The 16,112-nt window shown below is 39.1% G+C and overlaps 1 protein-coding gene across 1 annotated transcript; it reads left to right on the top strand.

Moving 5' to 3' along the window:
- The first annotated feature begins 19 nt into the window (after positions 1 to 19).
- Positions 20 to 15,642, top strand: lrrc9 (leucine rich repeat containing 9). Its single transcript, XM_029494032.1, has 32 exons — positions 20 to 476; positions 558 to 776; positions 1,031 to 1,171; positions 1,726 to 1,789; positions 1,890 to 1,960; positions 3,178 to 3,360; positions 3,771 to 3,926; positions 4,058 to 4,275; positions 4,435 to 4,566; positions 4,671 to 4,850; positions 4,974 to 5,094; positions 5,514 to 5,640; positions 5,728 to 5,868; positions 5,956 to 6,080; positions 6,404 to 6,589; positions 6,681 to 6,800; positions 6,948 to 7,139; positions 7,284 to 7,409; positions 7,641 to 7,781; positions 7,989 to 8,166; positions 8,328 to 8,548; positions 8,698 to 8,820; positions 8,904 to 9,034; positions 9,154 to 9,262; positions 9,345 to 9,478; positions 10,482 to 10,618; positions 11,208 to 11,425; positions 12,285 to 12,353; positions 13,204 to 13,329; positions 14,937 to 15,126; positions 15,303 to 15,459; positions 15,547 to 15,642. The coding sequence occupies exons 1-32, from the start codon at positions 420 to 422 to the stop codon at positions 15,578 to 15,580; spliced, it is 4,527 nt and encodes a 1,508-aa protein (XP_029349892.1). The 5' UTR covers positions 20 to 419; the 3' UTR covers positions 15,581 to 15,642.
- The last annotated feature ends 470 nt before the right edge of the window (positions 15,643 to 16,112 follow it).

Raw genomic sequence — 16,112 nt, 5'->3', positions numbered from 1 at the left:
ACCGGACTCTTCTGCCAGGATACGGACTGAAGCCAAACATCGCCAGGCTCAGGTGAAGCGAAGAGTGGGAAGAGAAGCAGAAGTCGGCCGGCGTTGGTGTAATTTACTCTGGAAAAAAACTGAATTTACCCAGGCTCACTCCGGCTTAGGTTGAACACGTTAACTCAAAACAGCCATTTTCTGAGTTTCAGTATCTGCGCGTCGCTTTGCTAGTAGCAGTTTAACTTTAGCATGAATGTGTGCTAACATCTGGCTCGGGAGTTTTATAAATGGCTCGAAAACCTCAGTTATCCGTTAGCAGTATTAACTGTCACGTCTCTCCTTGTAATTTTCCATGACTGTCAATGGCGTAAAACAGAAACAGCGCTCTTTTAGAAGTAAATAAAGTGTTTCTTTTGAAGTTTGAGGACAGAAGTGAAATGATGCACAGTGAAAAGCAGAAGCACCGCAGCGACGAGCAGCTGCTCAAAGAGCTGGTAAGACTTTTTAGCTGAACGGTAGGTGGATAACTTCAGTGCATTTTACAGGATTGTTATCCTGTATGTTATTCTCAACAGTGCATGGCCAATGGAGTGTGCTATGAAAAAGTTTCACAGGAGAGAAGCAGCATCAGCTCCCTGGAAGTCTTCTTCTCCGGCTTTCCCCGCATGGTTGGTCTTTCTCTCTTTCCAAAACTCTGCCAGCTCACCATAGTGGGCCAAAATGTAAAATGCATTGAGGGTCTTGAGTGCTGTCTTCTGCTCCGGGAGCTCTGGGTCGTCCAGTGCCACCTGACAGTAAGGGTTTATGCTTTGTTACCTATAATAAAAAATACATTTTAACAAAAATAATAAGAGATAGAATAAGCCTATTCTACTGCAATCACAATTTTTGCCCAGGTGTTATTTAATGAAACATTTCTTGCATGCATGTACTGCCATTTATGGATCATAACCCATAGTTTTATAAATACCTGTCCAGTATAAGCAAATTCTACAGTGTAAGTGGCACATGTCAAACACTAACTTGACCCATCTTCTCAATATTCCAGGGGATATCTGGACTACACAATTGTGTACAACTGCAGAAACTCTACCTTTATGATAATCACATTTGTGAAATAAAGAATTTAGAATTTCAGATCAACCTAGAAGTCCTGTGGCTCAACAATAACTGCATAAGTCAGATACAGGTTTGGACAAAATTGTAAATTTTCATACCAATGGTGATTGACAAATTCAAGGAAAATCATAGGGCATAAGGGGTGTGATGAGTATGATAATGTTGTGAATCATATGGTATGGTCTTTGAGGCTATACATAAGCTATTGAACACTTTTTTTAAAGTATCAATGAAATAGCAATAAATGTTTTGCTATTGATATGCCAAACAATGCTCTCTGACACCATCATCAAAACATCAAATGTGGGAAAGTCCTCGTGAATATATTCAGAGGCTAATTTCAATGAGCACATAGTTTTGATGGCATATGGTGGCAGAACTTATTAAGTAATTTAATGTTGTTTTCCTTTAATTTGTGACCCATGCCTTTTTTTCTGGCTATTAATCAATTCCGCGTTACATTACAATGTAATGTATTAATTTGTGTATGTTCTTTCTGAATGTATTTGTTCTGAATCTATTCTGGTAATATGATAAATTGAAATGGGTATGAATATTTTCTCAAAGCTTACACCCATTTTTGATCAGCTTTGATCAGTTATGTGTGGTTTCTCTTTTCTAAAGGGCTTGGACACACTTCTAAACCTCAAAGAACTAAACCTTGCTGACAACATCATTGAAAAGATTGGTAGGCTTCTAGTATCCTTTCTATTTTCTGTGTAAGGTTTGATTGCAATTCAGTGAGCAGTATGAAAAGAAAAATCTAATCATTTTTAACTTCTTTTCAGGGCATAGCCTTGATCCTAATGTCAGCCTTCAGAGTCTTAATCTGTCTGGGAACAAGATCAGCTCCTTTAAGGTAAAATAAAATAAAAAAAAAAGAATTATGCTATTGAAATGCCCCTCTGTTTAATTTCCCTGCTGTGTAAAATCTTATTAAAATTGCTGGTCTCAAAAAGGGGCATTTCCAAGTTCTCATAAAATGTCGAGGTCTCAGCCAGTTCAGACTTTCGAACACATCTACAATGGGCGGGCTACACAAGACCTTCTATGAGGTATTGAGAAGCACAATTTCATTTTCGTTATTCCAGATCCAATGATAGTCACTCGCATTGCATCCATTTAAGAAATTAATCTTAGGAAACTATGCTTTTGGTACGCAAGTTCTTGTTAGTCAGTTATACATTTTTGACATAATGAAGCTGACTTGGTCATGCAGAGCATTTAGAGTGGGTTATTGTCTTCTTCAAGGTCATTCTGACAGATCAGGAAACAAATGGTGTTTTGACTCTAATTGATTGGAGTAACACCTCAGATCACACTTATGCAATCAACCTTTTGTCCCACCTAGCCTTTCTTTAAAGACAGTAAATGCTGTCATTCACAGTACTAAGTGTCCAATGACAAATCATGACAAAAACTGAGGAATCAGATAAATGTTTTTCAGTTCACCGGAGTCTCTGCACCTTTTTCTCTGATGTGACATTTCTTCCTCATTAATTTTTAATTGAGGTGGATTACTTACGGACTAAGTAAATAAATTAAATGGGATGTTCCAAAGAAGTGTTTCATCTAATATTTGAACTGTTTTTGCTGTGTGCAGTCAGGAAGTCCCGTTATCCACCGATTGCAGTTTTTCTGCATGGCTTTGTGTACTTTGATATAATGACAGACCTCTCGCTAATCTCCCAGGTGTCCTTTCTCAAATCAAATTGATTTAATTTTTCTTGAAATATGAATGAAAGGGTATGGCTTGTCACAGACTGTGATAGGTAGTATGTTCAATCGAATGTCAGCTTTCAGCGACGCCTCTTGAGAGATTCAGGATTTTGCATTTGGTAATTTTGTATTTATACAGGTATTTTGATTTTCTGTATCATTGTTTACATTACACTTACGTGTGTACTAACATCTAGGACATGACATTGTATATCACCTTTAATATCTCCTTTTTACTAAAAAATTTAAAAAAAGAAAAGCAAAACAAAAGAACTGTATGAGAGCCTTTAGGGGCAGAACCTGCTTGGGACAGACAGGAGCCATCTTCCTACTGTGTTTGTTTGTTTATTGTAACAGGAGCTGACCCTGCTCTCCTCCTTAACCAATCTGAGAGTACTTGCGCTGAAAGACCCCACATCAACCCCAAACCCAGTGTGTCTGCTGTGTAACTATGCCACACACATTCTTTACCACATGCCAGGCCTCCAGCGACTTGACACTTACGATGTCTCCAGCAAAGAAGTAAAAGCAGTAGCGGAGGTATTTAATGTGTTACGTGATCAGTACAGCGAAATTGCCCTAGTAATGTAATCTGATAATAACACCAATTTATTTCCTTAAGGCTGGTTCACAAAACGTTTAAATTGGATAAGTGAAAAAAAAATCATATTTAATTCTAATGCATATTTTCTCTGTGAATAAATCAATCAATTAAATCAAGTATTTCACACGTATAATGAGTATACATACACATACTCCTTTAATGTAGCTAAGCTAGTTTCTGATATTGTGTAAACTTATATGGCGTCTATTATCAGATGAGGCGCTATAGGTTTAAACAACTTATGTCCATATGAAACACATTTATTATTTGTTCCATCTCTACATTCTGTGTCTGTGTTTCTAAAGCCAAATTATAACTTATAACTGCTTTTTTTTATACCCCCAAGTCCACAGTAATGAAGAAAATGATGTACTACAACATGCGTGTACGCACTGCTCAAAGGAAACTGGCAGAGGTCCGGTTCAGTATGATAGAAAGAAAGAAAAGTCTGCTGCAATTGCCTGAAGAATCTATTAGGACACTCAGTTTCACCCTCAAAAATGTATGCACAAAGCCCACAATTTATTTTTTTATTATTTTAGCAGTTGTAAAAATACAGGATAACCTATTGAGCTAGCATTTCCAGCTGCAAATCAAACTAAAATGAGAGCGCTTTTGTCATTTTCTTCACAGCTTGAACGTGAGCTTTCTAAGGTGGTGGCTGGTTGTCAGAAGTCCACATGCATGTTGGAGGATGAAGCAGGAGGATCGACCCACCTGGTGGAGGGTTCATCTTACAAATGTGATCCAGCCACTGACATCAGTCGTGACCCCGTCATGGAGTCCAGAATACTCATCAAGATGGAAGCATTGAGAGAGAGACTGGCAGTGTGGTCAAGGAGGCTGGATGAGTCAGTTTCTATACCTACATGCATATGAATATGGCATAGAGAGAGAATTCAACAGCTTTCAATAGAATTTCATTTCTTGCAGGAGAGTTTGTTCTTCCTTAAGCATGAAGAGTTTGAAGTTTTTAATCTACACAGGCAACCTTATGTTCTTATATTCAGGATTGAAGTATGGTTCGAACAGGATTTGGCTCAAGCTAGAAACAGGATGGAATATACAGTCCAGTTTCTGTTGATGGAGCTAGAAAGTGTTGGAAATATTCGTTTGGAGGAGGGCTGTTCCTCAGACCTATGGTAATTATTTGGTATTATCATTTGTAACTTCAACCAGATCATTATTTCTCATTCAAGCTTCGAAATTGTAAATAAACCTTATTAAACTCTGACTTTTTCTGCAGGTTTACGTCATGTTGTGACCTCCTGCTTTCCCGTTTCACTCCGTCAGACTACAGGGTTTTTGGCATCACTGGCATTAAGATCAATAGAGTTATTCGCATCTTCAACAGTGCTCTGAGGCTTCGCTTTGAGGACAAACTTCATAGCTTGCTAGCCAGTGAAGATACTGGTATCTTTTCACAGTAAGTAAAATTGGACTATAATGAAATAGAATGATAACTGGGGTTTTTACAGTAACTTTTTATTTAATATCATTCAAACAGTAAAATCAGATACAGTACATTTTAAAACATAAACACTTTAAGCAGGAATTACAGACGTCGGCTGGACCACTTGTTCTACGTTGCCGATCCTGAAAAAACTAGGGAGAAGGAAGAACTTATGTGCATTCTGGAGGAGGGCTTCAAAACTGCAGAACATTATAAGGTGTGCATGTTGCTATCTATGTTATTTTCAAGAAAACTGTTACAATAATATAATAATAATAATAATAAGCATTGTAACACATACTGTTTAGATGCAAAGGAACATGCTTGTATGGTTCTCAAGACCCAATAGAAATATTATCATTTTCATCGTACAAATGAACTGCAAAAACAACTCAAACGCATGCAATGTGTTCAAACGTGATTTTTTTTTATATGATGCAGCTAATGCCATGTATACCATTGCAATGAACCCCATGTACAAACACAAAAACCTCCAAATTTAAAAAGTTTGTGTTTTTAAATGGTAACTAAGAAAAAAATGCAGCTTTAATTTATTGTAAATCTAATTGGGAATTTTTACACTAGTAAAACCATAACATTCTGTATTCTATGCACATGAACCTGACTTTGAATTAGGCCTTGGGAAGAGAGGTTGCCGTGCCTTTATCCAACATCCTGAGTGTGACTGAACAGCCCAGAATAGAGCACACATTGCGCAAGGCCAGTCAATGTGGTAACATGGATCAAGTCCCATTCAGGCATGGTGGGTTATTTTACAGTATTATACCTGCATAATAACCTTTCACTATTTTTCTTAAAAGCTGAAATGCTCATATGGTTTGCCCATTAGGTCAGCTCATTGTTTCCAAAGTGTTTGTTGGTCACAGTATGCCCATCCGAGAGGGAGAACCAGTTGACAGGAATAGCAATCCAAGAGTCTGCTCTGTATATCGCAATCTGGACACTAAATGTGGAGCTGCAGTGAATGAAGGTATAAAGAATATCATTAGGCATGAAATAAGCAGTTGTTCCAAACAACTATACAATGTCATTGCATTTCTATGTGTTTTCAATTCAGAGAGATCTCAATCTTCCAAAACAAATACTGGTCCTGAGTGCAGCCCCAGACGAAGACAGTGGTTTGTCTTTGACCATGAACTAGTCTTGCCTGAGTACATCATATATTTTGAGTACATAATTGAGGTAAATAATTCATGGATTGTTACTGTTAGGTGACATATGACCTTCCACATGGGTCATTAATCCAAGTACTACTTCTATTTTAATGATCGATCTCTTTCGATTTTTTTGATGTCATCTCATTGGAATGCATCTTAAACTTATGCAAAGCCTTTTGATCTCTTTGTTGAGTGTCTATAAAATTAACACAATGGAGACTGCCTGGAAGCCTTGAGAAGTTCATCTTGATTTTTAATTTGAATAAAGGTTCGCTTGGTGGACTTGTTTTAGAATTAAACTTACCAAGCATTTCATATACATTAAACCTTTTGATGTACTGTTATAAGAACCAAGGACCATCTGTAATGCCAGGACTTGGCACAGACAGACATGAAGCTCCTTCCAACGACATAATTCTTGACAAGGAAGTCCTCAACATGGAGCCTGTGCTGAAACCACACCCTAGGTTGTTGAGCTTGGATAATAAAATTCTTCTTAATGTGGCTCGAGCAAATGTCCTGAGTCAGATCACTGTAAGTATTTTAGCTTTTCACATGGCAGCATGATTTTGAAGCCACGTTAATAATAATAATAATAGCAATCTTCAAAATTCTAAACTTCCAGTTCCTGAACCTTCATGGCAACAGCCTGAACAAGATTAAGGAGATTTCTCACTTAACAGCTCTGCGGCATCTTACCATCAGTTTTAATGAGTTCACACGCCTTGATGACATTTCTCACATGGTAAGAGTGATGATAGAAGCGTATGTTATTGAGCTTTTAATAGCAACTTTCTTCTCTAACACATAAACTGTGAATGGACTGGGTTTTCACTTTGAACCATTGCATGAAGTGAAACTTCATTCATTGTTTCTCTTAACAAAATCGCAGCCAAACCTTGAGTTTTTGGATGCAAGCTATAACCACCTGGTAACCCTTGAAGGGATAAAGGGTTTGGGGCGACTCAGAGAGCTTGATGTGCGCTGGAATAAGTTGACCAAAATCAGAGAGGATACAGCAGTGCTAAGGAAACATACACCTGCCCTTCTGAAGTTTCAAACCAGAAACAACCCCTGGAACAAAGTATGTGCTGTGATCAACAATATGAAATAAAATATAAACAGACATATAGAAATCATAAAATTGATTCCACGATAAATATGTGCTGCATTGTCCTGTAAGTGACCTGAAATAAGACACCACGAGAATAATTTTTTCTCTTTCCAGCCAGAGACAGTCAGAATGACCATACTGGGACGTCTAACAACACTCACACATCTAGATGATGTGATGGTAACAGAAGAGGAGGCTGCTGATGCTCGTCGTATGGCTGCTGGGTCCAAAATTAACCAGGTTACAACTGGATTCAGAAACCAATGTTGATGTCAAGATAGCCTGCACAATATGCAATTTTAGTCTCTTGGGATTGGTTCTTGTGAGGATGCTACATTTCTATGGAATACAATGTGAATTGTTTACTTAAAAATAAGTGGTTAGATACTCCAGAGGAGGCTTGAGTGTGTGAACATTCATATGTCAGAATGCACTCTAATTTAATCAATCCCATTGACACTATGCTCACAGGTATCCCTTCTGGCTCACTCGTGTACCAGTAGTGATCGTCCGCGCAGTCTCAATCTGCTGTCAACAGCCCAGCTTCTGTGTCTTCTCAGTCCAGCCCCCTGGAGTCTCAGTCAAGAGCTGGAGCCAGACTGGACTGCAAGGGTGAGCTTGAGCATGTAACTGTAAAGGAGTGGGTTCAAAAGCATGTAATAAAATTGTTGGAGTAAGTACACTGCAATATTCTTATACTACGGTAAATGTAAATGTCAATTTTCAACTCTTTTTTAACATAGATAGTACTTAAAGAAAAAAATACATATATATTTAAAAATGTTCTTACGAGTTTTGCCGCCCTAAAATTTTGACCAGATCACAGCCCTGAACCTTGACAGCCAGAGGATTTCAAGGCTGATCAATCTAAATAAGCTAGTGAACCTCCGTTGGGCCTCTTTTAATGATAATGACATCTCTAAAGTGGAGGGACTGGACGGTTGCTTGAAGCTGGAAGAACTTTCCCTTAACAACAACAACATCAGCACACTCAGTGGTCAGTCACATTTTCAACTTGATAATGACGACATGAAATTGCACCATTACTACAGTAATTTAATACTGTAGAAAGTATGTTATGTGTAGAATGTTTTATGACAGGATTAATTCAAATGCAAAACTTGTATCACTATCTGTTTTTGATTTGTGTTTCTTCAGGCCTGTCTAAATTGCATCGCCTAAACAAAATGAGTGTAGATGGGAATCAGCTTTCTAGTCTGGATGCTTCAGTCCTTGATCAGCTGCCAAACCTGTCATTTCTGTCTGTGGAGAGCAACCATATCAGTTCGCTACATGGCATCCAGCGGGTTTGCTCCCTTCTTGAACTGTACATTGGCAACAACCAGATTTTTACATCGCGAGACATTTATTATCTCAAGGCTAGTATCTAATGTAAAAAAAAGAAATAGTAACTAAACAATTCATTGAACACCCTATGACACGAAAAAGAAATAAGTAGAGATGGTATTGGATTTTCTCCAAATTTTTATTGTGTTGTTTAAGTCTGCATAACACATTTTCTCCTCAGGGACTGACGAACCTTATCATTCTGGATCTTTATGGGAATCCTCTGAAGGAGAGACTGGAAAACTACCGGATATATGTGGTGTTCCATCTTCCCTCCCTGAAAGCGCTGGATGGGGTTGCAGTTGTATGTGCCCAAAGTAGCAACTGACTATATTTCTCAGATCAGACTTCACTGTGAGTTTCTTATTGTTTTGATTGTTTCTCTAGGAAGTTACTGAGTGTGAAAGTGCAAAAGATATGTTTGGAGGAAGGCTAACTCCTGACATGGTAGCAGAGAAGCTGGGCCACTCTAACTACACAGACATCACCTACCTCACCTTGCAATCCTGCTCCATTAGGTAATACTTGGCTGATAAACACACAACTTCCAAAAATGAATGGGATTTAAATCATTGTCTATATTGTAAAATTAGGCAGAATAAGAAAAGGGTTATCCAAAGTGTTTTTACCCCCACAGGATGGTTGATCTGTCTCCAGTGGACCTCTTCAGCAGCCTGTACAGTGTCAATTTAGACCACAACAACCTCACTTCTTTCTCAGGCCTCATTTACCTGCCCAACATCAAAGTAAAAATAAAAAAATATATGAAACAGTCTGTATGCAAATTAGCGGCGGACTAATTAATTATTTTCTGTCTCTTTTGTAAAGGCCCTGTGTCTAAACTACAACCACATTGAATCCATATTGCCCCGACAAAAGACTCATCTGACAAACAGACAGATACTCTACAGCAAAGTTCACTCCAGTGGTTATGGTCAACAGATCCCATCCAAAGGCAACAGGTAACACACTTTTTAATGCAGTAATATGTGCATTTTATATCGTACAATGTTACACTCTCACCAAGTGAAATGATCTCAAACTGACTGTGCAAACTGTAACCAATAGGGGGCAGCACTGACCCACCAAAATATTAATTCATTCGTTCATCTTCTACCACTTATCCGTTCCCGGGTCAGGGGGTGCTGGAGCCAATCTGAGCTCACATTGACTGAGGTACATCCTGGACGGATCCTCAGTCCTTCACAGGGCCAACTTACAGAGACAGACAACCACTCACACTCAGACCTATTGACAATTTAGAGTTACCAGTTCACGTAATCATGATGTCTTTGGAAGGGGAGAACATGCAAACTCCACAAAGAAACCAAACCTAACCTGCTAAATTCTTGTTGTGGGACAACAGTGCTAACCATTATGCAGCTGTGCTGCCTAATTCTACACAATGCAATTAAATTCATTTTTGCCAAGAAAATAATAAATAAATATACCCCTCAATATTTATTATTTATTTTTGGTAAAAACTTACTGAAGATGGTGATGGATGTATTTTGGAGACTTGCAACCAGCCACTGCACTGCTGTGCTGCCCCAGCCAAATTATAAACTAACAAAACATGTTTGTCAAAGTAGTTACCAATTTGCATATGAATGCAGTAAAATGTAGTTAGTTACACAGATTTATGATTTGTAATTTTTTCGAATGTTCTAATAAGTATGTTCTCTAAAGATCATGTTAAATAAGATGAATGTTGAAATATTGTTGACATATTTGAAGTGACAGCGTATTTTATGATATGATTTTCCAGTCACATTTTCTTTTGTAGTACCTCATACACATGTAGAAGGGCTACTGCATTCATGCTTTTGTTTGCCCTGTCTATGATTGCTTTTATGTGGTCTGCACCTGTGAGGTCTGACTAGTTAAATGAGGCAGCAGGAGGGAGAATGAGATGTTCATTTAAACACAGAGGTCGAAAATTGTCATTCTGTGACTGTGTTAAAGGGAAACGGGGGCCTCTAGCAGCTTGGAGCCACTGATGGACAGCCTGGAGGTGTTGCATTTGAGTTACAACGGCATCTCCAATATGGCCAATCTGCAGCTCAGCAGGCTCACCAATCTTAAAGCCCTCTTCCTCCAAGGTATGTATGGTTGACGTACCAACCCCCCACACAAGCCTGTCAAAAAGTGCAGTGTATAGAACCTGTGAAAAGGCAAGCACCAAGAGTGAAGCCTCCCATAGATGTAAGGCCAGGAGGGTGATGACATTGTGAAGAAAAGAATGGCTGATTTTCTTTTCAACAGCTTTTGATGGGTTTTGAATGAGTTTTGCTTTGTTAGTGTGAATTGTCCCACCAAGTCAACCTTACTTGTCCTTTTTTTCCTTCCTTGGTGAGAACCTTTTGAAGCTGTCTGTGTAATTTTACTGCTTTTTACAGAAGAGAAAATGCCCTAAATTCCTGCCTTTTACATTGTCTGTGCAATGTACACTTTCTCATTCACACACACACACACACACACGCACACACACACACACACACATATATATATATATATATATATATATATATTATACACACACACACACACATGCATATATATGCATATATATATATATATATATACTGGACGTTGCTTATTTATTTATCTGTTTTTTGGATTGTTTGATGTTTGATGGAGATGGCTTTCCTGTCTTTCCGTTGTACTGATTGAGGTTTGCACTCGTACTAGGTAATGAGATCAGCCAGGTGGAAGGCTTGGAAGGACTTCACTACCTCAGAGAGCTTGTGCTAGACAGCAACCGGATCAAAACTCTGGCTGAGAACTCTTTCATTGCCCAAAAGGTCCTACTAAAACTACACCTTGAAGAAAACCGAATCCGGGAGCTCAACCATCTCAGTTCAATGACTGAGCTCCGCAAGCTCTTTCTTGGAATGAATAAGTTGCAGGTAATCCTCTCCAGAATCAGTACCTCACAACATTTTGAATATTTTAATGTCTATATTCATATTTTTAATAAAAATACATATTGAGATTTTCAATTAAACTGCCTGAATAACTCACATCACAGTGATTTCCTGGGGTGACCTCCAAGGTTACAGTCAGCTTTTGTGTAGTTTCTGATTAAACACCAAGTTTTACTGATTAGTTCTTATGCAAAATGTGTCAGATATTTAAGAATGTATTTCATTCAGCATCCAGCAATATTACTTTCCCCTACTTTTGCAAAGACATGAAGTATAGTAATCATGAGTCATTACCACCCCACTGTGGCATGCAAGGGGTAGCATTAAAAAGAATCAAGTTTGATTGAAGGTCACATTCTTATCTATGAAAGAAGAGGGGAACAATCAGGGTAATGTGTAATCAGCTTTTCAGTCTGCATCTCCTTCTCGCCCAGGGTGAGTGATTTGCACTTTTGTTGCCAGTTCCCTCTTCCCTTGACTTCCTTAATGTTTTCATATATTCAATTAAGACATAAAATACAGCAATCATCCCAGCACAAAGGTTCTCACAGTGAGGGTTTCTTTGAATCGAAGCCAAATCTGTGCACAAACCTGGGAATGAAAGAAAACTCCCCCATGCCCTTTGGTAGGGCCAAACTCTCTCATGAGATCAATGAGAGCTCACACATGTAATCTCTCTCATCTGCTGCATCCATCCTCTCTACACCGAAGTAAGGAAAGTTCAGGCCTGATACATTCTGTTTATCACAATTATCAGCATCAAGTGGCAGCAGCAAAAGAATGGTTAAGTAAGGGAGTGTGAAAGAGAACTTCAAAATAATTGTTTCTTTACTTTGGGTAGGACATCACAGAGCTGGAAAAATTAGATGTTCTTCCATCACTGACTGAGCTCTCAGTTGTTGGCAATCCTGTGAGTAACCAGTTTTTGCATTTAACACAGATGTTATTTATTTTTCCATTATAAACTTGTAAAGTGATGTAGTTCTGCTAGCTGTCAGTCTTTGAACTCTAACTTGTAAACATACTATCAGAGGTATGTTCACAGGGTCAGTTTCTCATTTGCAAAAGCCAAAACATGAACCCAGTGTAACTCTGTGGTTCCAAATTAAGCGATTACATGATGGGCCGTCTGCTGTGCTTCAAACTGGCCGGCATCAGAGACAAATCCGTTGACCAAATGGCAGGGAAATTTTGGCCCAGTGACATCACCCATCTGGAGCTCATGGATCAGGTCTGAGCAGAGCGTGCAGCTCCCTATCATCCATTTGGCCATGCGCAGCTGTGGTAACCTCTTTTCTGCTCGGGGCCCCCCCCTCTTCCCTTCTCACAAGGGGAGTTTAATCTGCCAGGGAGTAGAGGCCATCAGCCACCCTGGAGACAATACCTCCTGCTGTTGACCGCATGAGATCGCTACTTCGTCCATGTCCCTAGTCCAACTCCTCTCTTGTGGGCATCCATCGGCACACACTCATAACTTAATAACAACAGCAGTGCCCAGCAGGAACATGCAGTTCTGTAACTAGAATGGCTGTGTTTTACACTGCTCAGAGGGTTTCTGCAGCTGGCCAGGGAAATATCTGCTGCTGTCATCTGGTTCAGTAGCTCCTGTGGAAATAATGCATTTGTTGGAACCAACATGCTATCATAAGAATCCCAGATGTCACAGACAGGCTTTGTTCGGGCTCCAGTCTTAAGAGTTGTTGAATGGTAGTTAGATCAACGTAATTTATTACGTCAGATGAGAATTTTTGTTCTGCTAGGTTGCCCGCAATTCCCTACACAGACCAGCAGTGGTGGTCCATCTGTCCCGCTTGCAGGTCCTGGATGGATTGATGGTCACTCTGGAGGAAAGGACCAGGGCTGAACTCCTGAGTGGTGATCCATCAGTAAGAACACATGATGGCTTCTTCAAATTTAAAAAGTTGCATTTGGTGTGAATTTTATAAATGTTTCCATTATATTTATAGAATTCTATACATTCATCTTCTACCGCCTATCAGTTTCTGGGTCACAGCTCACAGTGGGTGAGGGGTATAGCCTGGACAAGTTGTCAATCCATTGCAGGGGAAACAAACAGAGGCAGGCAGAGATGAACAACCAGTCACACTCACACTCAGACCTATGGACAATTTAGAGTCACCAATTAACCTGGGAGGAAACCAGAGTGCCTGGAGGAAATCAGTGCAGGCATGGGGAGAACATGCAAACTCCATGCAGAAAGGCCCGGGAGCTGAACCTGCAACCTTCTTATTGTGGGGCAACAGTGTCAAACGCTATGCCGCCATGCTGCATAAGTCTAGATTCAGTACATATTAATTTTCATAAAGAGGAAGCTGACTTTTTTTTTTTACAGCAACGTACTCATCATATTCACATGTATCACACATGTCTCAGAGCTGCCCAGTAAAACCATATTCTGATCTGTTGGCCACAGAGCAACTCGATTGGATCAGTTACGTTTACTGGCCTTCCTCTTGGCCACATTGGTCCTTCATCCTCATAATCTCAGAGTGTATGCCCCCTCTTACATTTCAGTCATTACTGAGTTAAAGAATGAACAAAGACTTTGCTTACATAACATACACCTTATCCTGTATAATGAAGTCCAACTGAAAGAGAAAAAAAACTATAGCATAGAAATACAAGCCATGAAAAATGACAAAAGCCTGGATCAAACTCTTTCACTCTGATTGATCTGATGCTCATGTAGTGAGAGACCAGGGCAGTAATTCCCCTGTAGCTCTGAATTAAAAGCAGCCTAAGCCTGCTTGCATCGTCCTGCTGATTAGATGAAATGTGCCTGGCCGATAACGCACCAGTGGATTTACCCCCTATTAGCCAGGTCAACATGACCCCCCTGCTTGCTAATCGTAGATGTGGAATGACAGAGTAGAGATCAAGCATTTTCTCATTAAAAACACAAACACAAACCTCTCCCTCTTGACATTTGTAACTGTTAGTTGTCACTGTCAATTTATGACTGTGACTGCATTTTTCTGAATTTGAGAGTTGTTATTGATTAGTAGTAGTTACTATTCCCCTGTAAGATGTGTAACGACAAGCAATCTACTCCCCAAATCCCTGTTGAATTTGTGGGTAGAGCAGTGGCCCTGAGAGCTCAACAAGCTGCAACTGTAAGAAAGGGCATACAAAAAGACAAAACACAAATTCAAAAAATATCTAGCTCCAGATAGTCACAATCAAGTACCAATTGTCATCACAAACAAGTACATAATATTTTCAAGTTATAGAGTATGGAGCCCGTAAGGCCATCCAACATTTTACACACTGCAGTCCAGACTTAGAAGGGTGGAGGAAAAAAAAAGGTTATTAAAAGGATGCATATCTTAGTGACGACTAAGTGAGTTTGTCCTTGAGGTACACAAAAGATCATTTTTGCGCAACATAGATAAATTTACTTTTGCTTTCCTTACCTGCATTATTAGACTACTTGTATCTTAGTTAATATCCTTTTTTGAATTTTTTCTTGCAGCCATGTTCCCAGTGCTCTGGACCTTCTCTTGCTACCACTGAAATAAACCTACCTGGACTTCTACCTCTCATGCCTCGAAATAACTTTCTGAGAGGAATGAGTTTAAATGGAGGACTGCAAACTTTTACCCATGGGCATGATTTGCTGTCAAATAGCATGGACGAAGCCCAAACTCCTTACATGTATAAACGTGAGTGTGAAATGAGTTGCTCAGTATATAGAATTTCACTATAATTCACATTAGAGTTGTGCTTCTTAAAGCTTTAGTATTAGAGGATTGTCTGGATATTAATCATTGTTAGGTTGACCACTTGCTTGACACTTTTGGTTCTTAACCTTCACCCTTGTTATTATTTCTAATCTTAGACAAAAGGCACAAGTACAGTAATGTTGCTCGAAGTGGGCAAACTGATGTTACCTTTAGAAACAGCCGAAGAACAGGAAACAACCTGCCGACCACGGGTCTCCTGTCTGATGGAAATAGACTCATCATCACATATCACAGCCAGGAGCAGGAAAGCCGGTGATTGATTCTGAATATATAGTTATTACTCTTTAAAAGATGATAGAAAAGACTGATGACTTTTTCCTTGCTCATGTTTTATTCCAGATTTCCAAATGGCAGTAAACCTGCACCCATGTAGGTTGGCTACACACCTACGATTCAATCAGCACGCAACCTTGTGACAGCCAAGACTATGGTGTGCTGATACACTTCAGTAGTTTTATGGCCAAGCATAGCATGCAGGACATTAAAATATATCTTTATGCTTGTATTTGTATAAGTTTATCTTACAATCGATGAACATCTACATTCCTTTTTTTTATTTGGTGAGGAATATGTGTAATCATTGGGAATTTAAAGGGATAAAAAAAAGCTATGCAATTTACCTGCTAATACATCTCTGCTGCTAGTTTAAACTAAAACTATCTTTGGTTTAAAATAAATAAGGCTACTTGAAACTAGGATGTAGTACATCCCTTTTAAATATATTTATGACTGTTTTTTTTTTATCTATCCACATATGTGGATCACCAACCATAGTAATCTGAGGATGAAAGGTTTTGGTATCATTTCTACCATCCCATCCTTGGCCCCAAAAACATCTACAGATGTAAGGGCATGTAAGGCTGGCATGGTGTGTCCATCAGGTCAAATGCATCCCCAACTAGTGA

The sequence above is a fragment of the Echeneis naucrates genome, chromosome 22 (genome assembly GCF_900963305.1).
Source record: "Echeneis naucrates chromosome 22, fEcheNa1.1, whole genome shotgun sequence".
In the NCBI taxonomy this organism is placed as follows: domain Eukaryota; kingdom Metazoa; phylum Chordata; class Actinopteri; order Carangiformes; family Echeneidae; genus Echeneis; species Echeneis naucrates.
This window is presented reverse-complemented; position numbering and strand designations above follow the sequence as displayed.